At 40.0% G+C, this 24,760-nt stretch overlaps 2 protein-coding genes across 2 annotated transcripts; one reads left to right on the top strand and one right to left on the bottom strand.

The window, feature by feature from the left end:
• The first annotated feature begins 301 nt into the window (after positions 1-301).
• Positions 302-18,660, top strand: anpeplb (alanyl (membrane) aminopeptidase-like b). The gene is made up of 20 exons (XM_054619323.1): positions 302-949; positions 1,792-1,934; positions 2,062-2,198; positions 2,533-2,653; positions 3,714-3,868; positions 5,096-5,209; positions 5,398-5,541; positions 5,665-5,730; positions 7,573-7,638; positions 7,789-7,937; positions 10,066-10,145; positions 10,523-10,656; positions 11,497-11,552; positions 11,695-11,842; positions 12,067-12,155; positions 13,047-13,157; positions 14,217-14,384; positions 14,540-14,680; positions 16,566-16,629; positions 17,957-18,660. The coding sequence occupies exons 1-20, from the start codon at positions 342-344 to the stop codon at positions 18,101-18,103; spliced, it is 2,841 nt and encodes a 946-aa protein (XP_054475298.1). The 5' UTR covers positions 302-341; the 3' UTR covers positions 18,104-18,660.
• On the bottom strand, positions 18,204-24,147 carry arpin (actin related protein 2/3 complex inhibitor). The gene is made up of 6 exons (XM_054619324.1): positions 23,926-24,147; positions 23,223-23,298; positions 22,829-22,961; positions 21,088-21,294; positions 19,576-19,739; positions 18,204-19,339 (listed from the first exon to the last, which is right to left on the bottom strand). Exons 1-6 carry the CDS (start codon positions 24,015-24,017, stop codon positions 19,331-19,333), a joined length of 681 nt encoding a protein of 226 aa, XP_054475299.1. The 5' UTR covers positions 24,018-24,147; the 3' UTR covers positions 18,204-19,330.
• Between the last annotated feature and the right edge of the window lie 613 nt (positions 24,148-24,760).

Genomic DNA, 24,760 nt, shown 5'->3' with positions numbered 1-24,760 from the left:
GTGTGAGGATAAAGTGTTCCTTGAGGTCAACTTAGCCGCGCATTATCGGCAAGACCACAGTAACCTCCTCCAGATGTTTGCGAGCAGAATCTGACTGATTATTTACTACGAGGCCAATGAACATCGCCCTCAACGCACTGTGACGCTCACTCTTTGCTCCTTCGGCAATGCCCGAGTTAATGCTTAATCTGAGCAGGCCCTTAATTGTTTGAGGCCAAACCCGGTTTATGGGAGGGAGGTTACTTGGACGTGAACAAACCAGAGGCACACAAGCTCTCCAGATTCCTCTCACACCAGTCAAGCAACAGGACCTTCAGGACGGACATTCTGAAGCAGTCAGCATGCCTAAAGAATCTGCCTTATCCAAGGCTTTTGCCGTCACCTTCGTGGTCTTGACAGTCTCCGTCATCGCCGGCATAGTCACCATGATCATTTTTTACAAGACCGAGATCGCAACAATGAACCCGACGCCACGTCCGACGTTCCCGTCCACCACAACAAGTTTGCCGCCGGTCATGCGGCTGCCGAAGAACCTCGTACCCCAACACTACAAGGTCGTCCTCCAGCCTCACCTCTACACCCGAATAATCGAGGAGGTGAATGTCACCAGTCCTAACCAGACGATGCTCTTCACCGGAAATTCCATCGTCAGCTTTCATTGTGTCCAGGGCACTGATGCCATCTACCTAAACAGCCGGGACCTGGAAGTTTCTGATCCGTTGGTGATGAACATAGACACAAATGAGAAGATTGATATTGACTCGGTGAAGAACCACGAAGACGCAAGCAACTTCCTGGAGATCCAGTTAAATAACGTGTTAAAAGCAGGGGGGAACTATAGTTTGTTTCTGGCTTTCAAGGGAGAAATTACAGAAAGTCTTTATGCAATGTTTCTAAGCACTTATGTTGAAGGTACTCCAGCTTATGAAGGTGATCAAAATACAGAGAGGTAAGTAAAATCAATTATATGTTAGAAGCTGTTATTTTCTTGTGTAGACTCTTTCAAACTATTTTGAGGATATACGTTTTGCTTGTAGAAAAATAAAACAGTCCGCCAGAGTTTTGGATTAGACACCAATTTGCTTTACATTTCTAAACCCAAAGTGAAACCAATGAATGAAGTTGTTGGCTGCGGTTTTGATGTAATAAGTCAAATAAAAAGTAAATCTTAAGTAGACCATAACCTTTGCCATGCTTTTTATAATGCAATGAAATATAAAATCAAGAATGAACCACTTTGCTCAGTACAGAGTCGTTCTAATAATTTATATAAGAAGCGACATTAGAGACACTTCTTTTTACTGCTAAAAATAACAAACCTGGCCAACTCACTAATTTGATTTTGCATAAAATAAATTAAGAGAACAAAAACAATCAACGTACAAATACATCTGGATTGGTAGTCAGTTAGTCTGAATAAAAGAACAATGTGCATCTGATGTCTTTGCGGCCTTAAACATACAGAATGGGCTGTTCAGGAGCTGCTTGTAGAGTTTAGTGTTCTAGATTAAAAAGCAGAAACAATGCAATTATGTTCAAAGTGCTCAAACTTCGAACCATGGTTTAGGCTATTGTCTGATTAATTACTGGAATTTATCTATTTTTCATGACAGGCCTCCGTTTCCACCTGTATTTGAAAGACATTGGCTATTCAATGAAGTCAATGTATTTCATTTTAAAGTAATTAATCATGGGTTCTTTATCATATCCAAATTGCTTCTTCATTTTTTGTATCCAGAGTTCCTGGAGTATGCCCCTGATGAGTAAGACTTTCTTTCTCCGTATTCATAGATTCCTCACTGCCACCACTTTGGAACCAACAGAAGCCAGGAGCGTGTTTCCTTGTTTCGACGAGCCAGAAATGAAGGCAGTGTTTGAGGTGACAATCATCCACAGGACGAACACTATAGCTCTAGGGAATGCAGGAATAAAAGGTAACATAAGTACAGTATATTGTAGCTCATGTCTCTTAGAAATGTCCCCCTCAGGCAGTATAAGGGTAATAACAGAATAAAAGATTTCCTTCCTTATAGTGGTTTGCCTTGTCTCCCGCTCTCTCAGACTCCGAAATTATCGACGACGACTGGAAAAAGACTATCTTTTATCCAACGCCGAAGATGTCGACGTACTTGTTTGCCTTCACAGTTTCAGAGTTCACGGCAACTCGCTCCCCGCTACATGGGCGTGTGGATATTAAAGTATGTATGTGTACTGTAGATTTAAAATTAGTTTAATGTTTTTCTTTTTGGTAAGGTGTTGACCATGACTGGAATTCCGAGAGACTTTTAATATCTTCTACAAATATTTATTAATTTGATCAAAAATACTCTGGCAAGAGTTCCTCCTGCCATTGGTTTTGGTAAAACATCATTCAGCATCAACCAAAATTAATCCAATAGCTAAATCATTGTTTATTGGCTTTTATTAAAAATATTTTTCTTTACACATTTAACCTTCTATATGTCACCACCACCAACATTTAGGAGAAGATCCTCTTTGCTTTATCTCACTGTAGTGCTTTTCCCCGTACAGACGTATGCCCGTCCTGAAGCCACTGCAGCAGGACACACTCAGTATGCTGCCAACATCACCGTTAAGATTCTCAAGTTCTACGAGAGCTATTTTGGAATTCCTTACGAACAGCAGAAGCTAGGTAAGCCTTTGACTGGATCTGATTGGATGGATGTGTTGGTAGATGGTAAGTTAAGTTCTGTATAGGCTAGCAAGAACATGTATACTGTGTCACAATACTTTATATTTTGTTATAATATTATTATAATAAATTGGTATAATTCAATTTATATATTTATATATATCTGTATATGTATATATGTTTATATATTTATATATATCTGTATATGTATGTTTATATATGTATATATTTATGTTTATATATGTATATATATATATATATGTTTGTATATGTTTATATATGTATTTATATGTATATTTATATATATATTTGTATATATATATATATATATATATAGAGAGAGAGAGAGAGAGAGAGAGAGAGAGATATTCAAAAACTACAACATTACACGTATCATACTATCATATTGCTTTTTTCCTTATCTGTGATATTCACCCATACTCATATCATCTTTCCAACCTTATAGCTTTAACCCCCTGGCATTTAAAAATGCAGACACATTAGTTTAATATGTTTTTTTCCCCCCAGCCTTTAGAATCTCCTTCATTTTGTTACAAACAAAAATAAAAGTTATAAAACTACTTCAATACAATTACAACAAAACTTTTTTAGGTTTATTTAAAACGATCATGGTTTGGCTTAAAATTACTACGAAATTGACACAAAACAAAGACGCAACAAAAGTACTTGGTTGTGTTCAGGCAACAAAAGTACTTGGTTATGTTTAGGCAACAAAAGTACTTGGTTATGTTTAGGCAACAAAAGTATTTGGTTATGTTTAGGCAACAAAAGTACTTGGTTATGTTTAGGCAACAGAAGTACTTGGTTATGTTTTTGCAGCAAAAGTACTTGGTTCACCCGAGACACAAACAGCAGTCTCCTGGATGAACGTGTGTTTTTTAACCCATCCACCATCCCGACCGTCCTCCCTATGTGGACTTTTGCTGACTCATTGGAACTTGTTGGTTATATATGAAAACTAATTTGACTTAAAGATAGTGTAACAAACTATGCACGTTTATCATTTGATCATTTGTCCACTTCTATGTGATTCCTCCAGATCAAATTGCACTGCCAGACTTAGCTCCTCTAGCGATGGAGAACTGGGGACTGGTCACATACCAGGAGGGGAGCCTGCTCTACGAGGAGGGAGTGTCCTCACTGTTGCACAAGGAAGAGATCGCTTCTCTCATTGCACATGAACTGGCACACCAGGTTAGAGGGAAAATAAATAAATAAATGATGATAACATTAATCTAACAACATCCTGCAACATTTTAGTGTTACATACATTAATCTCTTTATTGTAATGTTGTGTGTCCGTGTTGTGGTTGTTTTGTGTCTCTTTGAAGTTGATATGTGAATCTCTGTAGTTTTGTGTGTCTTTGTTGTGGTTGTTTAGTGTTTCTTTGTTGTGGTTGTTTTATGTGTCTTTGTTGTGGTTGTTTAGTGTTTCTTTGTTGTGGTTGTTTTATGTTTCTTTGTTGTGTTTTGGTCTTTCTGTTGTAATTTATTTGGCTGTGGTTGTTTTGTCCTCATTTTGTGTCCTTTTTAGTTGTGTGTCCCAATCAGCGGCTGCATCCTTCGGGGGCTGCATTTGTAGACCGATTGAGGCTGTCCCATTTCAAAGACTCCTTCTAATGTTGTCGACAAATGCAGCCTTCTTTTCCCAGATTCGGAGGATACAACTGATAGATCCTTCACGGCCCAACTTATCACAAGATTCGTTGCGTGCTGGTGAAGGTGATTTTGATATTAATCGACATGGCGACTAGTGGACCTGTAACGTGAAACTAAAAACAAGGGACCTGATCAGATCACACTTATGTTGAAATGTTCGGTTAATTTACGTGACGCTATTAACTAACCAGTTGACTCTACCGAGAGCCGCTGCGCTATTTATAGCAGCTCGTCCATTATAATCTTTTAACTTAGCTTCACCTCTTTTATGTCAACCGCAGCTGGTTGCTAGGAGACGGGAGTGGCAAAAGGGTGGGGGCGCGAAAAGTTGGTGACACAAACAGGAAATCATTTGTGGACCAGACCGTCTCATTTCGAGGACCGCTCGGTCCAGCCTTCGCAGTATTCAAAGGACGTGACCGACGTAGACCGCGAAGGCTGGGTCCTCTGAAGGCTGCAGCCGCTGGATTGGGACACAGCTCTTGTCGTTGTTAGTCTCTTTGTGTCTCTTTGCATCTGTTTTGCATCTTTTTGTGTTGTTTTGGTCTCTTTGTAGTCTTTTTCTTTCTTATTGTAGTCAATTTATGTTTTTTTGTGTTAATTTTTGAGTGTCTTCCTCGTTAGTACGTATCTCTTTGAGTGCCATTTTGTAGGTGCAGGTGACTCTGCCCAGTAATGTAATATTTTGTTGTCTAGTGAAACCTTCCATGCTTACATGACACTGTTACCTCAACTATCCACATCTTCTCCTCTTTTTGACAGTGGTTTGGAAATCTGGTGACAATGAAATGGTGGAATGAAATTTGGCTGAATGAGGGCTTTGCCACGTACGTGTCATTCATTGCAGTGGACAATGTGGAGCCTACATTCCAATTAGTAAGTTCAGTCCAAGCATTCACTGCAGAATGAGGACAGGTTTTCTTTCTTTTCTTTTGCAAAGCTTTTCAACTTGTATGGTCATTGAAAAATACACACAAAAAAAATAATCTTGAAGCAAGATGAACTGCTTCATATCTTCATGTAGTAATGTGATATGTGCTCTTGGCTCTACCTGTTTTCCTCAGAAAGAAGCACATATCATAAGCAACCTCCATGAAGCGTTTGAGCAGGACGCTCTGGCCTCGTCCCATCCTCTCAGTGCTCCGCAGGAAGACGTCCAGAGTTATTTTGAGATTTCTCAGATGTTTGATAGCATAACCTACAGTAAGGTAGAGTCAAATGAAACTAGCAATGAATACATATATAGATGTGGGTGTGTGTGTTTTATTTGCAGTCCCACATGCGTACTATGAATATGAACCGATTAGATGTATTTGGTGTTCACTCTGCAGGGGGCCACTGTGCTGAGAATGCTGGAGGGCATTGTGACAGAAAGAGTTTTCAAGAAAGGAATCAATGTAAGTAACTAGTAGTTTCCCTCTGAGAAGATGCGCCCTCTTGGTCACTCTGTGGTTCATTATGTGACATGACTCACCACATGGGCGGGAAAGCAAGCCGCCACACCAAAGTTCTCTAATTAGATGCCTTGATTGGTGGAAAATGCCTGTTTTAAACTCATAATCACTAAATCACATAAACACCATATATACAGTGGGTACGGAAAGTATTCAGACCCCTTTAAATTTTTCATCCTTTGTTTCATTGCAGCCATTTGCTAAAATCGAAAAAGTTCATTTTTTTTTCTCATTAATGTACACTCAGCAACCCATCTTGACAGAAAAAAACAGAAATGTAGAACTTTTTGCAAATTTATAAAAAAAAAAAAACTGAAATATCACATGGTCATAAGTATTCCACACCCTTTTGAGCTAGTACAGCCATGAGTCTTCTTGGGAATGATGCAACAAGTTTCTCACACCTGGATTTGGGGATCCTCTGCCATTCTTCCTTGCAGATCCTCTCCAGTTCTGTCAGGTTGGATGGTGAACGTTGGTGGACAGCCATTTTCAGGTCTCTCCAGAGATGCTCAATTGGGTTTAGGTCAGGGCTCTGGCTGGGCCAGTCAAGAATGGTCACAGACTTGTTCCGAAGCCACTCCTTTGTTATTTTAGCTGTGTGCTTCGGGTCATTGTCTTGTTGGAAGGTGAACCTTCGGCCCAGTCTGAGGTCCTGAGCACTCTGGAGGAGGTTTTCTTCCAGGATATCTCTGTACTTGGCCGCATTCATCTTTCCTTCAATTGCAACCAGTCGTCCTGTCCCTGCAGCTGAAAAACACCCCCATAGCATGATGCTGCCACCACCATGTTTCACTGTTGGGATTGTATTGGGCAGGTGATGAGCAGTGCCTGGTTTTCTCCACACATACCGCTTAGAATTAACGCCAAAAAGTTCAATCTTGGTCTCATCAGACCAGAGAATCTTATTTCTCATAGTTTGGGAGTCCTCCATGTGTTTTTTGGCAAACTCTTTGCGGGCTTTCATATGTCTTGCACTGAGGAGAGGCTTCCGTCGGGCCACTCTGCCATAAAGCCCCGACTGGTGGAGGGCTGCAGTGATAGTTGACTTTGTGGAACTTTCTCCCATCTCCCTACTGCATCTCTGGAGCTCAGCCACAGTGATCTTTGGGTTCTTCTTTACCTCTCTCACCAAGGCTCTTCTCCCACGATTGCTCAGTTTGGCTGGACGGCCAGGTCTAGGAAGAGTTCTGGTGATCCCATACTTCTTCCATTTAAGGATTATGGAGGCCACTGTGCTCTTAGGAACCTTGAGTGCTGCAGAAATTCTTTTGTAACCTTGGCCAGATCTGTGCCTTGCCACAATTCTGTCTCTGAGCTCCTTGGGCAGTTCCTTCGACCTCATGATTCTCATTTGTTCTGACATGCACTGTGAGCTGTAAGGTCTTATATAGACAGGTGTGTGCCTTTCCTAATCAAGTCCAATCAGTTTAATTAAACACAGCTGGACTCCAATGAAGGAGTAGAACCATCTCAAGGAGGATCAGAAGAAATGGACAGCATTTGAGTTAAATATGAGTGTCACAGCAAAGGGTCTGAATACTTATGACCATGTGATATTTCAGTTTTTCTTTTTTAATAAATTTGCAAAAATTTCTACATTTCTGTTTTTTTCTGTCAAGATGGGTTTCAACATAAAATCCTCTTGGGATCTGCTGCCGACAGTTGTGTTTGGACATTTTCATAAAGATCTCGACATCAATATTCTGTATGCAAAATTTCCTCCTGAAAATAATGATTATTTTCCATTACATCTCCCTGGATCTCTCTGTTTTTGTGTTTCAGATGTACCTCATGAACTTTAAGTATGAAAACACAGACCAGAACGACCTTTGGGAGTATATTCAAAAGGTAAGGTGTTTGATTTATACAAGCCAAATTTCTGTTGCTGACTGTAACCAGGTCTTGTATGACAATGCCCATGCCATTGTCTCAGTAATCATTGATCAGTTTATGGTATTTATATCATAGACTATGAACTGAATTGTGACATGTTTGCAGGCGGAGTCTGAGGACGGTGGTCACATCGACATTGCCAAGGTGATGAACACGTGGACTAAACAAATTGGCTATCCTGTCCTCACCATCAACACTACCAATGGAGAAGTGTACCAGAAGCACTTCCTGTTCAATGACTCCTCTGAATCTAGGTAGGTGCTACATGGGCTTTGCTTCAGTGCACATGGTTAGGTTTGGGTCTCAGCTAATGTATAATACTGATTTACATTCTGATTACAGAAAGATGACCAGTTTACTTTATCTGAGAATCTGTTAGAATTTGTTCATTTTATGGAAAAGAACCAATTATTTTTTGGATAGCAGACAACAATATGTACAGTTTGCTGGTAGCACATCCAAATGTAAAGACATTTTTCCTCATATAAACTCCGGACAATGTGTGGAGAATCGGACCTCGAGCTTCCCTTTCTCACAAGTAGCATACATCAGGAGATAATCCATGTCAGCCGCGTTCGCTCCTCCTGGAAAAAACTGTTTTTTGTTAGACGAGGGGTAAGAGAGGACAAGAAGCAGGACATGACACATAAACGCCGCAACCATGAAGCCTGTCGGTAATTGTAGTCATAAGCAACCAAGCCTCTTTTACATTCCTTGAATTTGGCCCCTAATTTTGGCGTCAACCCTTACCAACAGAAGTTCCTGGATCTTATCGTCTTTCCAGTGAGACACTTTATTACCGTCTCTGTGTTGCTGTAGTGGTGGTGACGGGAAGCCATGTGACAGTGGTGTATTTCATTTATAGCTTTCTACTTCTGGCAAGTGCATTAAAGCTTTATTTGTGAACATTATCTTGCTAGACAAAAAGTATCATAAACGTTTGTTTGCCACAGAGTTTATTTTGTGCAATAATCCCAAATTAAATGGAAGAATCCCATTGGCTTTTTGTCGAGGGAAGTGTGATGCTAATTTCTGGGTTGGCCTCCAAAAATACGTCATCCCTGCAGCACTCTATTTACCAGAACGGGGCCCGACCAGGAAAGCGTCCCCCCTGGTCCCTCTGGACTATCCATTCTTGCGTCAACACTTCTTCACCCTTGGATGTTTTCTTACGGTTCTGCACCAGTCACATGAAATCACTTGTCACACCAGGGTTGGTACTGGGCCCTATACTTTTCATTTATATATAAAGCTGCACTAATCAATATTTTTTAAAATAAACAATGGATAAAATGACCATGTTTAATGTGAATGGTGTGGCTTATATTTGTGCACTCACAGTGAATTGTCACCCAACTCAGGGTACAGTTTTTCTCATGTCTACAGAGCTTTTTAGTACCTTTCAGTGCATTGTTTTTCAAGTGGCCTAAAAAGAAACAATTAATGTAGGTTTAACAATACTGTTATAACGTAATGCAATATGTTGATATTATTTTATTTTATTTAAACAGATTCAATTATTTTTGGATCAGTATTAGACACCAGGATGAAGGATACTGTCAAAGTTCACTTTCCATTTGTAGACCGTTTAGATGGTGTTGTCACTCATTTGCATGTATTCGTGAATTTCTGACCAATTGGCCCAATAGGTGAAAAATGTGAGCAAATGCAGTATAGCAGGAAAACATTTGGTCCAAAACTGGTTCCAGAACATTGCCTCCCTCCTTCAGCATTCATGTGAATCAACATCTTGAGTATGAGTGCCTCTCAGTTGGGGTAGGCTGAGAGAAGATGAACCTCACTATTTCTCCAAAGACCAAAGTTGGACTATAAATCTGTCCTCCGGTGACTTCATCGCTTTACAATCTCTAACTCCCTCTGAGAAAAGTTGTCAGCAAATAATGAAGGAGTCATGTTTGTGATTGTGTTGGCAAAATACGTTACGTTATCGCATCAATGGCACCTTATTCACCGAGTGTTTCTCCGCCAGGGCCTGCATGAAATTACTGCAGCTGATTACGGTAAATTATGCCTTTGGCCATGCGGAGTGTTTTGAAACAATGTCTTGTAACTATGGGCTCCATAACACTACAATGGTGAGTTGCACCATAATTTAACCTTTTTAGTTGCTCTGGGCAGACGAAAAACATAAAAGCTCTGGACTCTGGCAAGATGGCGTTGCAGATATCTGCTTATTATACGGGAGATTAAATTTCATGGTCCATTTAGAGATCATTGTTTCAACTTTTCCTGAAATTTCTTTATAGATTGTTATTTTGACTCTTTGTTGCTTAATGTATAAAAGCTGAATAATCATTTCCTGGAAAATGAGCTTCTGGATCTCATTATACCTTGTTTTTCTTTTTTTTTCTGCCTGATTAGTCTTTGGTGGTACGTCCCAATCACAGTCATGTCAAATACACTCAAATCTTCTACCATCTGGTTGGAATCCAGCGAGCCAGGTGAGAGAACCCACAACAGAGAAACTTGGAATGAAACACCCTGTTTCTCCTAAAACCCCATTTCTAACAGCGTTGTTTTCATATTTAACAAACAACCATCAGTTTACATTAAAAAAACATTATAAACTGGATCTTTGGACATCTTAAGGTGGCTATGGGATGGTCTTTGATTGGAAACAAGTCAGTAGAAAGTTTGATGGGCAGGTGATAACTGCATGGTAGCCCCTGTCATCAGTGTATGAATCGGTGTGAATGGGTGAATGATGACATGTAGTGTTAAAACGCTTTGATTGGTCAGAAGACGAGAAAAGAGCTATACAAGTGCAGTCCATTTACTATTTACCATTGATTCATTATGATATTTGCCTTCTGAACAGTAAAGAAAGACCAATTCATCTCTAAGAGAGGAGAGTGGATCCTGGCAAACGTCAACTGCACTGGATACTACAGAGTCAATTACAACCTTGAGAACTGGGAACGCCTCCTGACTCAGATGGAGACAAACCCAGAGGTGAGCACTGAGCCAAAAAACGAGTTAGCCAATCACAGAGCTGAGCAGATACAGGCCTCTTTTTACTAGACAACTGAATGCTTCGCCCTGACGTTCTTGTAGATTGGCAGATTAAGTTGAATCAAAAACAATTTGTTGTTATTGCAAGTCACTGGTTGATAATTTAGTCTCACGCAAGAGAAATTTGAACCTCAATTTCTTGAACTTGACCCTATTACACAATGGGTGTACTGAGTTTGGATACTTGAATTAACCATGTCATCAACATCCTTAAATGAAAATATTTTAGAATATGTCCAGGGATGATAATGTCGTTAAACAGGTTGGTCAGCCGCTTTGGTCCAGACTATTGCCAGCTGTTGGATGGATTGCAGAGAAATTTTGACAGACATTCATGGTTCCCAGAGGATAAATTCTAATTACTTTTCTAGATCCCGTGCCTTTCCATCTAGTGCAGCCAGCAGGTCAAAATGTCATTCTGTTCATATATCTTTACTCAAGTTATTACAATTCACCCTGTAGGGAACAAGAATGACACACAGAAAAACCACCAGTTGTTAGAGTAGAAACAAATCATTGGGATTCATTGTCTGTGGACCAAGAATGTCTGTACAAAGGTCTTTGTGCCATGTTGCGATGTTTGACTTTGAAAACATTAAAACTAAATGTAATAATAATCCTAATAAGAAAATGATTTGGTTAAAAGCCTTCTTCTGCATTTTTCCTATGCCACTTCAAGTCATATTTTCCTGCTGTTGGTAGAATGACTACAGTAAAGTTGTAGATGTCTTTGTAACCAGAAATGTCAACTGTTCCTTATCTTATACTTGTTTTTTTTAGCGGATCCCACTGATGAACAGAGGGCAGCTTGTTGATGATGCATTTAACTTAGCAAGGTAATGACTGTGATTCAGTTGCCTACTACAAATCAATGTTCTTTTGGTTAAGTGTGTTGTGAATAAAAAAAAAAACATGACTGAAATGAGGTCATGCCGGTGGCTCATTCCATCTAACCGAATGGAATCTGATTTTCCTCAGGGCCAAACTCGTTGAAGTGACTCTGGCTCTGAATGCGACGCGCTTCCTTCGGAATGAGAGCGCGTTTATTCCCTGGGATTCAGCACTCAGGAACCTGGGGTACTTTGTCCTCATGTTTGACCGCTCCGAGGTGTATGGACCCATGCAGGCATGTGTCATTAAAACCTCCTTCTTAAACTTGTGATATTCAAAATGAAAAATGCATCTTGCTTTGCTACGAACCGAATAGACCTGTGCTGGTTTTAACAGACTTAATGCAAAAGCCTGCTGTCAGTGTTGATCATCCCTCATCATAAACAGATGGGCAGTAAAGAGTCATATATTGCTGCGTGTGTTCCTGTAACTCTGCTGTAAAGCTGTCTCTTCCTGCAGGTGTACCTCCGGGAACAGGTTACGGGCCTCTACAACTCCTTGAAGAACTACACAGACAATTCCACAGTCCCAGAAGATCACTCCTTACAGTAAGAAAAGACGCCCTCAGTTAATCCTCCACAGGTTTACGCCTGATTGCAGTTTACAGTTCTCCATCTCTCAGTCCAGAACCAAGAGCTCCAATGCAGAACAGATGTGTGAGTTTGCATTGTTAGCTTACACATCATTGGTTATACACATGCTAGTCACGACTTGTGCAGGTACGTAGTGTGCTTATATGGAAGCACTTCTCTAGAAGTTGGGGGTTGTTTCATATGATAAATACAAAGTTTATTGAATAATTATTTTGTATTTGGGCATCTACACACTGGGGAGGTTTTTTGTGTGTGATTAATTCACAAATCAATATATTTTTAGGAACTTTTTTTGTAAAGAGCACTTTCAAACAGAACATGGTTATCACACGGCGTCAATTATTTTCTCAAACAAGGTTTATTTTTCTGAGCTATACCTTGCTGTTGACTGCCCTTTCCAACGGGGAACTGACTCCATTATACTGCTCTCTTCACAGCCACCAGACTCCATTGGAAAAAAAAAAATACAAATTTTACCTTGCAGAATACACCCCACTTCAAAAAATATGAATAACTCTTTCAGTTATTTTCCAAACATAGCCCAGCTAATGTTGATTCAGCTAGTGCTACCGTTCACATTTTTCCTAACCTAATTGATTAACTTCCTTTTGGTAACATAGGTTACATAGCTTTTTGCTAACGGCCGAGTCAGCGTTTCCATTCGTAAAACCTGTAAAATGAGCAGTTGGAGCATGGATGTATTACAGTGAGATGGAGTCGATCCAACACAAGGTTTTTTCAAAGTGTTCAATGGCATCTACCAGTTTCCTTCAAAAAACATTACATTATTATATTTGCCATCATTTAATACTTGTTATATAAAATTTAATTATGCTTCCTTCCAAGGCCCAACCAGATCATCGCCATAGAGGTGGCGTGCTCCAATGGACTCCAAGAATGCATAACGATGGCTACAAATATGTTTGCCAAGTGGATGAACAACAACGGCACTAACAGGTATGGACACTAAGGAATAAGTATTTTTAATATGGAATTTGAAGATTACATTCAACTCCATACCTTCTTAAATGATCCTAAACTTGCATGACTCTATTTGTCCCCCCAAAAATGCTCTCACTGTAATAGCTGTCATTATGTTCTTTGGCTTTACTCTCCAGCAATGACTTAGTTAAGGTAGGTGTCATTTAAGCACTTTCATGTCTTAATTGTTGGTGGCTGTTCTTTTCACTAGCATTGTGGTTCTTATCTTTAAAGCTGCACTTGGCAAGATCTTTATATGACCATGCACTATATTCCCAAAATCTGATCCTGTTCTTTCTAAATGAGGAAGTGAAACAAAACCTCCAAACCTTTAGACATGCTTTATGAATCCAGGTGCAACTTTAAAGGAGAAAGACATTGGACCTCCTGCAAGATGATTAGGTATTCTCATGTTAACTCTCTTTGTTTTCGTAGGGGGGGCTCGTATGAGTGAGCCACGTCACATTCAGCAAACGCTCCGAACTGTGTAAATGACCAGCGTAAATATAATGAATGCCACCCAAGTGTAAATGATATGTGTAGATAAGCATAATAAACGCCCCAATAATAACATAGAAGGCCAATGTCCAACAAAATGGTGTAATTTTGTTGGACATTGCTGGAGTGTTCACACTCAAAATTTTTCAAACTCAAAATTAGTAATGAAACATGAAGTCCACTAGTGAAACACTTTGGCTTGGACAACAATAGACTAATGTCACATGACTCCTATGACAGGTCTGGACTTTAAACTGTGATCGTACCAAAGACAAAATTCAAAATGCCAGAAAATTGGTAAGATGTTCTCCTGAATCACTCGTACAAGCCACTAAAGAACCAATCTGTTCTTATGAATGCTTCTTGCATGAGGCCCATTGACTCTTCTTTAAACGTGTATACTGTATGCGCTCCCCACATGCACACATACATGCATGGTAAGTGTGTTAACACACTGGCGCCTGCCCGAGAAGACGTAATAAGACGGTCCTCTGATGTAGAGAAAAAGATAACCGTACATGTGTGCGTGTGCTTCAGCATCCCCCCTAACCTGCGCTCCGTGATCTACTGCCAAGCCATTGCCGCTGGGGGGAGGAAAGAGTGGGAGTTCGCCTGGGACAAGTTCCAGAGCTCCAGCGACACCTCAGAGAAGGACCAGCTCCGGGAGGCTCTGTCCTGCACCAAGGAGATCTGGCTGCTCAACAGGTGAAACGTCAAGCCCCCGATGTGGCACCTGCATGATTGTGTTACTGTTATTCTGACCTGTACACAATAATAGCTTTCTGTAAGGACACACCTGTGATAAGCTGAATCCTAGCCACACGGTTTTTACAAGATGAAGACCCTTCCTTATCTTGCAGATACCTGAAGTACACTTTGATCCCTGAGAAGATTCGTCTCATGGATGTTGCTTCAACTATTGCCTACATAGCTAAGAACGTGCCAGGCCAGGCGCTGGCCTGGAACTTTATCAGAGCACACTGGGAGTACGTCAGACAGGGGTAGGTTGCTATTTGGACTCTTTCAACTGCCTCTTATATTGGTTTGTTTTCTGAGTCATGACCAAGTAGCATTTGAGATTGTGTAGTTGGGGTTCCACCATCATAAACTTGAAAAGGAAAACAAGATGCTAATGTTTAAATATAGCCATTTTTGTTCCGACAGATTTACAAGAAAATTACACGTATTCATGGTTTACCCCAGAACATATGCTCATCAGGGTGGAGAAGCAGCCGACCCAACAGCAGTTAGACTGTGAGAACTCTGAGCTGAAACATTCTTTTAATAGCGTACAGCTCTTTAAAACTCCATCAATCCTTTTTTTTTGTCTTGGATGGCGCATCCAAAACAAAAAAGTGTATAACTTTTAGCTAGTTGAGAAAATTAGGAGGCCCTCCTCAACTAGCTAAAAGTTATACACATTTGTCATATTTTGTGAAGTTGATAAAAGATGTTTGCAAACTGTTGCCTGAGCCCCAGCACATACAGAACATTAGCTCTAACATTAGCATTCATTACAAATGTAAATACAATATTCCCTCTCATTTTTAGTTTTCTACTAACTACTGAGAAATATATGTGGCTCTTTAGCTGCTAAATGCTTCACTGGGTTCACCAGTTAGTGCTGACTCTGCTGTTTGGTGCTTAGCAGGTAGTGTATAGTGGGTATTGTTTGTCCCAAACAATGAGCTAAGCAAGGTTAAAAGGCTCTATAGAGACGAGGAGAACTTTAAAGTTGTGATAATATTCTGTGGGTCAGTAAATGGTAAATCTCTAAAATCAGATCTCTGCTGATGAATACAGAATTCTTAGATGGATTGTAGTACAAGTACCATGAGTACCAAGCTTGCCAGAGCAAACCCGACCCTGAATGTATCTGTATATTGCACATGGCGGTTGCATAGGATGGTTCAGACTAATGTGATGCAAACATTTGCAATAACTCCAACTGCAAAAGTCAACAGGTACATGACAAAGATAGATGTCATCAGTTCAAACATTCATGACATGTTTTTAACTGACAAAATATTCTGCTTCAATTGATTTGTTGGCTTTTAGCCTTTCAAATACATAATTTTCACTGAGGTCAAGAAAAAGTTGACCACCTAAAGGGAGGCACACACCATGAGTTATATTCATAAAAGAAAGTTGAATGTTAAAAACAAAAGACATACACTGCTTCCTTTTTTGGAGCGGGTTGGCTCTGTGGGTTGGTGTTGTCTCGGTTCACGGCTCTATCTCATGATCTGCTCTGAGGCAACGAGGTGCCAGATATGAAGGCAAGCCTAGTGTTGATGATGTCAGTGTTTTCTTTGTGGACGCGCTGCTGCTCGCTGCCTCATCACAGAGGAAATCTGAGAGCCTGTCTGGCCCGTGGGCCAATGTTCACTGAGGTCTCTTGACACTAAGGCGACGTGCGGTCGAGTCACTTGAATAAACGAAACTGCCATAAAAAAACCGACTATAATAAACATGGCTTGTAAAAATCTTTGACAGTGTCATCGAGTACAAAGGTCTTGTTATTTAATCAGTGCTTATCATTAGCTCGCCTTCATAAAGTCCTCGTTGTTTGTGCTGTTACCAGGATGCTAAATTGATCGGTATCAAGGTTTAGATACACATTACAGACAGGGTTTAATTTCATAAGCACACAGTGACTCTGGAGATTGATTTAAATCAAGTAATCAGCAGAGATGCAAAATTCTCTTTTAATAAATAGGCATTTTGACATCAGTATGAAACATTTCCATAAAGTTTCTTTTAGAATATAAGAGACGTGTTGACTCAACTGTTGTGGTCGCCTTAGAGGTTGCGTTTCGTTGTTTTGTTGAACTGCACTACACTGAAAACTGCCTCTAACATTTTGTCCACTCTGCCTGTCTTTAGGGAACCAGCAATGCTGATCATGGATGTGACCAGAAGGTTCTCCACGCAATTTGAACTGGAGGAGGTAATGTTTGTGGATGTTTTTTTATTATGTTAAAATGATACTGGCGTGCAGTGGCCTCAAGTGGAGACGCCTCTTTCCTGTCACGCACCAATGATTGATACACCCTGATAACTTATCAGAAGTCTCTCCGTCATCGTGAGTTATATGGGTGTCAGTAAGTTTTACCTCTGAGACAAAACCCCAAACTTCTCTTGCTACGGCATTTCTAATATATAGTTTAAAGGACAGGGCTGGTTAAAGTCTGTTTTTCTCTTACTGACAACAAATCCCATTAGATGATCAAAACCATCGAATATATCTTCTTAAAAGTATTGTGTCAGAATCTACTTTGCTGCATTACAGTGGTACAGTGGATTTGAAAGGGTCTTATTGCATTATATATTTGATTTATGTTAATATTTTTAAAAGCATTAAGCATAGCCATCCATTTTTACGCGCCATATATGCAGTAACAGGAGCAGACTTACCACTCGCAATTCTTGTAAGTTTTGACAGAGGCAGAATAAGACAAAAGCAGCTTTCTCAAATGGCAACTGTCGCAGGCTGGTTTTATCAGCTGTAGCCAGCTAGCTAATTTAGCTAACATTAACTCTGGCTGATTGTTTATAAACCTTTTCTGGGGTCACGGCTACATGCTCTCTTGCTAAAAGCCTGAGGCTAAAGCTACATCTCCCAAAAATAGGCTATATATGAAGATAGATGACATGAAGTCAAAAACAGCAGAACTAATAAGATCAAAGTACACGTCTAATACATTTTTCACGAAGATGGTTTCTGTCATAAGTAGTTCTTATCACGCCGATGTATGTGCAAGTTTTTAATTTGTTATTTGATGCTATAAAAGGGGGCGTGGCGTCATGATTGACAGCTGCGATTAATAGTGTGGTGCTAACTTAGTAGCTATGTGGTTCACGCCAACAAGCTGAGCTGTGCTAGCCTCGTGATTGGTTTTGGGTCACAAACGAACAGTCACAAAATAATGTAGCATGAAATGCTCCCATGCCGTGCCTAGATACAGTTGCTAAGCTATAATTGGACAATTGGGTTGGTTTCGGTCTTTTCAAAAAGGATTTGTTAATAAGGAAAAACATAAAATAAAACCCCGTCCTGTAGTTTTATATGTTAACCGTTGCTAACCTGCACAGTACAAACGCATTGCATTTATCAAAGAAACTAAATTGGAGACCTTTCTCATTATTCTGACTAACTATCCTGTTGAGATGGAGATCTCCTAATTACATGAAATAGGTCAGGTTTCTTTCTTGGGTGACTGTGAATGCTCTTATAACATCTAACATCCCCGGTCTGATCTCTTTTTGTTGTGCAGCTGGAGCGCTTTGCGACGGATTACACTCTGGGTTCTGCCAGCAGGGCAGTGCAACAGGCCGTAGAGCAAACCAAGGTCAACATCCAGTGGGTCAGCGAGAACAAAGATATCATACTGGAGTGGTTTGAGAGTGAAATAGATTTTTAAAGTGGTAAAAATACACCGTCTTTGGTTGTTTTAGAGCCTCACAGATCATTTCGATCCAAGACCCGAATCTAATTTGTCTGGAAAATTAACACAAAAAGCGTTTTAAAAAGAAAATTACTTTTTCATTTAATTTCCTTTAATATATAATACTAATACGGACTACAGTGCTGAAAGTTCATGAGACGTGTGGCACCAAAGTGAAGACACAGCAATGTTTTATGTATATAAATTATTTATACAGTATATTCTTTGACAAGTCAGATTAACCAGATTTTTACTCCACTGTTGCAAATGTTTAAAAGAATAAATAATGAAATCTTTTTTTTTTTTGTTGCTGTTGTCTATTAGAAAATTATTAGCAAATATGTATTATGAGTGACGTGGAGCAACTCATATTCACCAGTGTTTTGCACAAATTGGAGCCAAATGACAGAAATCCCTCTATTTCTTGTAGGAACATGTCTATACGTGTATTATATATGTTGTAATCAAGGAACCAAATTATTCTTGTATGTTGCTAAAAAATGTTATTTTTTAATAATAAAACCAACATGTGTTCAATATGAGTCTTTTAATCCTGTTCATGAATAATACAGGTCATATTTACTGACTTTTATATATATATATATATATATATATATATAACTAGATGACCATAATAATAGGAAATGCAATTACATACACGTGTGCGTGCGTGCAAATGTAAAAAAACACTGAATAGCAGAAAATAAAAATACTAAAGTTAAGTACAGGTACCTTAAAATTGTACTTAGGAAAATAAACTTTCCACCACTGTTCAGTTGTAACACAACTAAACCAGTATATGGGCTTATAGAAACAAAGCTCTTCAGAGACACACTTCAAATACAGTAAGGCTATCTGTAAAGGACTTTAAACCCAGTTCATCAGGTGTGCTGGAAAACAACAGATATTTGGGACTAAGTATTACCAGGCTGTGCAGAAAATCCTGCGTATGCATTCTGGATTTAACCTGGAAACAAACAGGAGAGAGAAGAAGAATAAACCAAGAAAGAATCCAAAGTATAAAACGCTGTGCATCATAGCAGATCCCCAGATCCACTCTGGAGCTGGGAGAGTCCAGTGACGCGAGGTTTCCAGCCCCGAGGCCGCACACATGGAAGAGATTAAGAGACTGCGGTCGAAATTTCAGGTTTCAATCTGAAGACTGCAAGAGGTCGAGGGCTGATGGGTGGAGAGACGCTTCCCTCAGTCGTCCTGAGAGAGAAACAGAGTGGAGGTCTGAGACATGGCCTGATTTGTAAACACTGAACAACTCTGCTGCCCACTTCCTGTTTGGTCAAATCGTAGCTTCTAGCTTCTATTCCACATCCATTCAAGGGTCAGAGAGGTAGAGTTGCCTTTAGCACAGGGCTCACGTAGGAGCAAATCATCAGACGTATTGAGTGAGCTAGGTTTTATTTAGCACCCTGTACATGACTTTGGGTCCTCACCCATTCATCCTCCCCAGCTCCCTCTCCGTCCCCTTCGGCCTTCTGGGTGCTGACTGCGTCTGCTTTGTTGGACAGAATCTTGTCCGTCCATGATGCTCCGGCCTTTTCATCTCCAGCAAAGTTACACCTGGTCACCGTGCCACCGTCCACTTTGGATAAGGAGACTGGAGGCACAGAATAAGTCGGTTTATTTAAATGATTCAGAAAAAGAAAAAAAAATCATCAGACATAGAACACATAACTAGCAAAAGTGAAATAAAACAAAAATGAGTTAAAGAGATTTAAAATGTAGAAATGTATCTTCCAGGGGAATATGCCTCTGGAACCCCCCAGAGGGTCCCAGGTCCACCCACCATAGTCTTATAAAATCCTGTGGGAAACACTGAATTAAAGAAAGAAAAGCATGCAGCAATACAATAAAATAAAATAAAGTATTCATGTTAAATATAGAAACAAATAAATGTAGATTTTTAGAAATATGTTTTTATATATTTCCCTATCAATTCCAAAGCATTATTATTATTTATTTATGTAATTTCTCAATTAATGATGTACTTCTTTACAGGTTCTGTTAATGTATGTATTATTGTATTTAATAAATACAGCACCTATTTAGCCATTTCCTGTGTTTATTTCAGAATTTAACTGTTTATTAATTTATGCATTTCTTGATTAAAAGTCATCCTCCATATTCTATTGGGTTTTGGATGTGGTAACTAACTAACTGCAAATATTGTAAATGTACATTATTGAGGTCTGTTTTTAAAAGCATTATACAAAAAAAGTACCCCAAAATATATAACAGCTTTGTCCGTGTGGTTTTGCATGTATTTACCATATTTCTATATCTATATCTGTATATCCTTTTATCGTTTAAGTTTCAGGTGGTTGCTGGATTACAAAGGCTTTATGCCTGACTGAAATTAGCCGATACGTTTTCCACACATTTAACTAGATATTGAGATATAATATGATAAACTTCTAGAATTAACTCACTCGTCTACTTTTCCTTGCTCTCGACGGGATTATGAAACATCAAAACACAGATCATGTGATAATGAATCTTGGCCAAAAGAAGTGAAAAAGGAGAAGACCAAAGCAGTCCACTCCTAAAAAGGGACTATTGAACATCACAGGGCTGGATGACTGAAACACTGTTCGTTCCCTGTCAGAGGCCACTTGTGAAACTGTGAAGGACCGGATTTCAAATTTAATTTCATTCACTGCGCACAGCAACAGAGGTCAACACGAGGACAAGCTAGATCACTGTGAGGGTTGTGAAAACATAAAAGACCCCCCTAGTCAATCTTATGAAAACTAATTAAAAAACTCTGATTTAATATTGTGCTGTTGCATCCCCTAACAAAGAGCCACTTCAGACTCCTGGCTTTAAATGGTTAGCCTGAAGTTTAAAGCTTAAGCCGGGCTCAAACACTTTATGTGTAATACGGGCGTACTGGATGCACATGTTTCTGTTTTCAGTGGTAAAGCAGCATGTTAACACGGACTCACAGATAAAAGGACTGTCTCCTCTGGTCTTCAGCCGTACATCCTGTCCCGTCTCCAGCTCCGTCTGGTCCATCTGGGACTCTGGGTACCAGAAGGCCAAGGTCCCGCTGGGTCGGTGCTTGTCGGTTATCTTCAGCAGCTCAGCCTTGTTCACCGTCGCTGACAGCTGCTCCTCAGACAGACGATCGGACTCCCCTTTGGCTTCCACCTCTGTACGGATGGAACAAAGCATCAAAGCCAATGAGGTCAGAGGGATTTAAGAGGCACAGTGGCCCTGAAAGCTCAGCAACTTAAGGAAAGACGTGCAAACAGAAAAACACATGAAGGAAACATCTTTATCCATTTGACAACACGTGCAACATTTAGAGAAAATGCTGCAAAGTAAGACGACACAACATGCAAAGAGCATGACCAAATAAATCATACTTTATTCATCTGCATGACAACGGATCGAACTCCATGGAATAGAGTGCTGCAAGGATTACATTACATTACATTACAGTCATTTAGCAGATGCTTTTATCCAAAGCGACTTACAATCAGTAGTATATTACATATCATTCACCCATTCACACACTGATGACAGGCTACCATGCAAGGTGCCACCATCAGACTCTAACTAACATTCATGCAACATCCAGTCCACACCGATGGCAAGCCTTCGGGAGCAACTTGGGGTTAAGTGTCTTGCCCAAGGACACATCGACTGCCGAAGCCGGGTATCGAACCACCGACCCTCTGAATGGAGAACTACCTTGCTCTCCACTACGCCACAGCCGCCCTCAAGGATGATGCGTTTCTGTATTCCAACCAGGAAGTTAGCATCTCACTGGTTCCATAGACAAAGAGCCAACAGGGATTTTTTCATTGGAGGTCGGATTACTGCAGACAATAATCTCTGTGGCAAATTACCGTTTATGATATTAACACGTTTTCTTCAGCAAGAAAATCTTCACAATGAACACCACTTTTATGATTTGGAAGCGTGAATACACACGGCAGAAGTAAAAAGTTAACGTAAGGATATTAAGGAACTACGTCACTGTCACATGACCTCACGACACCGCACCTAATAAAGGACCAGTGTTCTAGTGATGACGTTTGGTCTCATTTAAACTTTTTAGCAACCTCCTTTCTTAAGACCCGTAGAATCCTCTAAATTCCTGATCAGGGTTTTCACTGACCTATTTTTTTCTTGAACAAAACGTTGTTTTATTTAAACGATCACACTTTTGGCTTCTGCACAATGTAGTGGAATTAAATATGTTGCTTTCCCTGTGAAGTATTTGTCTTGTACACTTATTCTGATTCTGAAGTAATTTATGGAACAGACACTAACAATAATTCAGCTGAATGTTCAGAGCTCCTTCCCCCACGGACGGTTCAGAGGTCTAACAGTGGTTCAAGATTCTATCAAAGTATATTTATGTTTCACACAAACTGAACGGCTTCTTCCAGCTGCGCATTATCTCACCCCCACCCCCGTCGCAGGCAAATCTTTTTCGACGGAGCCAAGATGTCAAGGTCAGACATCAAATTAAATACCATCATTCTGCATAAGAATCTTCACAAATGTGACCATGTGCTTTGCTTTGTTCAAATCAAGGGTGCAGCTACAGTTCAAAGATTTAAATTGGCACACAGATTTAAAGTGATCTTAAACTGCATGGAAGACAAAACAGAATGAAGTTTGAGAGGAAAGGAAATGTGCAATCATAAACTCAAATCCCTGTCATGTACTCACTGAAGGAGGACATAAGGTAGCCGGTGTTGACCTTCTTGGTGTCACTGAAGTTGGGCTCAATCTCCTTCCCGCTGGCGTCAAACTTCCTCCGGTGGATGCGGCTGGGTTTGATGTAGAGCACGTAGAAACGGACCTGCCAGTGACAGACACAGTGTGGGTTATGATCAGTCTGACTGCCTTTATGTTTAGTCTGTCCAAAAATGCTAAAAGAGATTAGGATTTGGGCAAAAGTTATTTCAGGAATAACAAAGATCGGGAGGTTGTTTCTTTAAATGCACAACAAAATGTTTTCAGTTTCTGTCGAAGGCAGATGGTGAAAGACATGTTCATACTGTCCAGTGAGGACAGAGTCTGGGGGACTCGGACACCCGGCTGGATTTTGCCCTCTCAGTACCTTTTGATTACTGTCATCACTGATGGCATGTCTGGAAACATCCAGCAGCTTCCCTTCTAGAAGAACCCCCTGGCCACTGTTAGGAAGAAAAATATCAAATATTTAGTTTATTTGGTAGGGACAGTGCACATTAATAAAAAATTTCTGTAAATGCGCCAGAATTAACCAAGAGGCTACTTCTTTTTTTTTTTTGTAGTCCCTACAGATGAATAAAGGAAGTATATCCATACTTCCACTTTCAACTGTGAATTCTCTTGCTAGCCTATATGTAAACATGGAGAGCTACCAACCAAACTCCATTCATAAAAAACGGTCAAATATGGCAAATTGAAAAAAACATCCAGATCAATTCTATATTTCGCCAGGCGTCGAATGACCTCATTTCAATACACGTTCAACTTCTAAACTATTAAGGTGTAGCTCACCTATTGTGCACTTCCGTAACACACGATAGAGGGCGTTAGCCAGCAGGAACTGTAAACACCATTTGTAGTTTTATTGAGTTTAAGTGCTGACTGGGGATTCATTTGAGCGACGAATTTACAAACTATAATTACTTATTACTAATAATGTGCAAATCAGATCCACCTGCTCTACATTTTTTTCAGTGGAGTTTGGTGTTGTTTCGCTTCATAACAAGGGGGAAGATTGTATCGTAAGAACACAATGTAACGCGACGTTCAGTGAACAAATACGCCCCTACCTTTCATACACAGAGGGAGACCACGCGCGCTCAAGTTTCTCATTGTGTACCGGTTTGTTCTGTAAAATCGTGTTGTGATAAATTCTGCTCATCTTTCATAAACTATACCGGAACTTTTCCCTACTTCACTCGAGATTTTTTTTTCCTGTTTTCTGACTTCCTGTAGACGCGCGAGAGAGGTGCGCTCGGTTTTCACACTGCACGTGCCGACCGGTGGCAGAGCTGTGATGGTGATGAGGGAGGGGTGCTTTCAATGATTCTGGCTAAAGGTGCGACAAAGCTAACAGCGTGAAGGACATGTCAGGTTCTACATCGAATCTTTTTTGTTTTATACTGTTGGAAACTGATTTACATATCACGAGTGGCAAGAATGTGAATGGGCCTCGTGCAACAACATTCTCTTAAATGCCTCTAATCATAAAACTTCATTTTATTTTAAGAGAAAAAAACAAAAACATAATTAAAGAAAAACATCAGTTAAAGATGCACCAAACGTTCCTAACCATACAAATCTGGCCTTGATGTGCTAAATGATGATTTTGGCCAATTGTTTGTTATTAGGAAAAATAACGCTCCCTAAACACTATATAAGGTCAGCTGTTGTGTGCGTGTACTCTGGCCAAGAAGAACTTCAGTAGTAGTGATACTGAGGTTCTGTAAAATAAACTCAAATAAAGTCAACGTGATTTTTCCGAACACGAGTCCTGGCGTTTCGGTAAAATCAAAAGGCGTCTAAGATCATATATGTAAGCCGTTCAGAAGCTGAACGCATGCTATATTACCCAAGATAGTCTTAATGGGACCACTAGACCAAAAGTATTTCTTTAACAATCCA

The sequence above is a fragment of the Anoplopoma fimbria genome, chromosome 19 (genome assembly GCF_027596085.1).
Source record: "Anoplopoma fimbria isolate UVic2021 breed Golden Eagle Sablefish chromosome 19, Afim_UVic_2022, whole genome shotgun sequence".
Taxonomy (NCBI): domain Eukaryota; kingdom Metazoa; phylum Chordata; class Actinopteri; order Perciformes; family Anoplopomatidae; genus Anoplopoma; species Anoplopoma fimbria.
The sequence above is the reverse complement of the archived record's forward strand: the minus strand, read 5'-3'. Positions and strand labels throughout refer to the sequence as shown.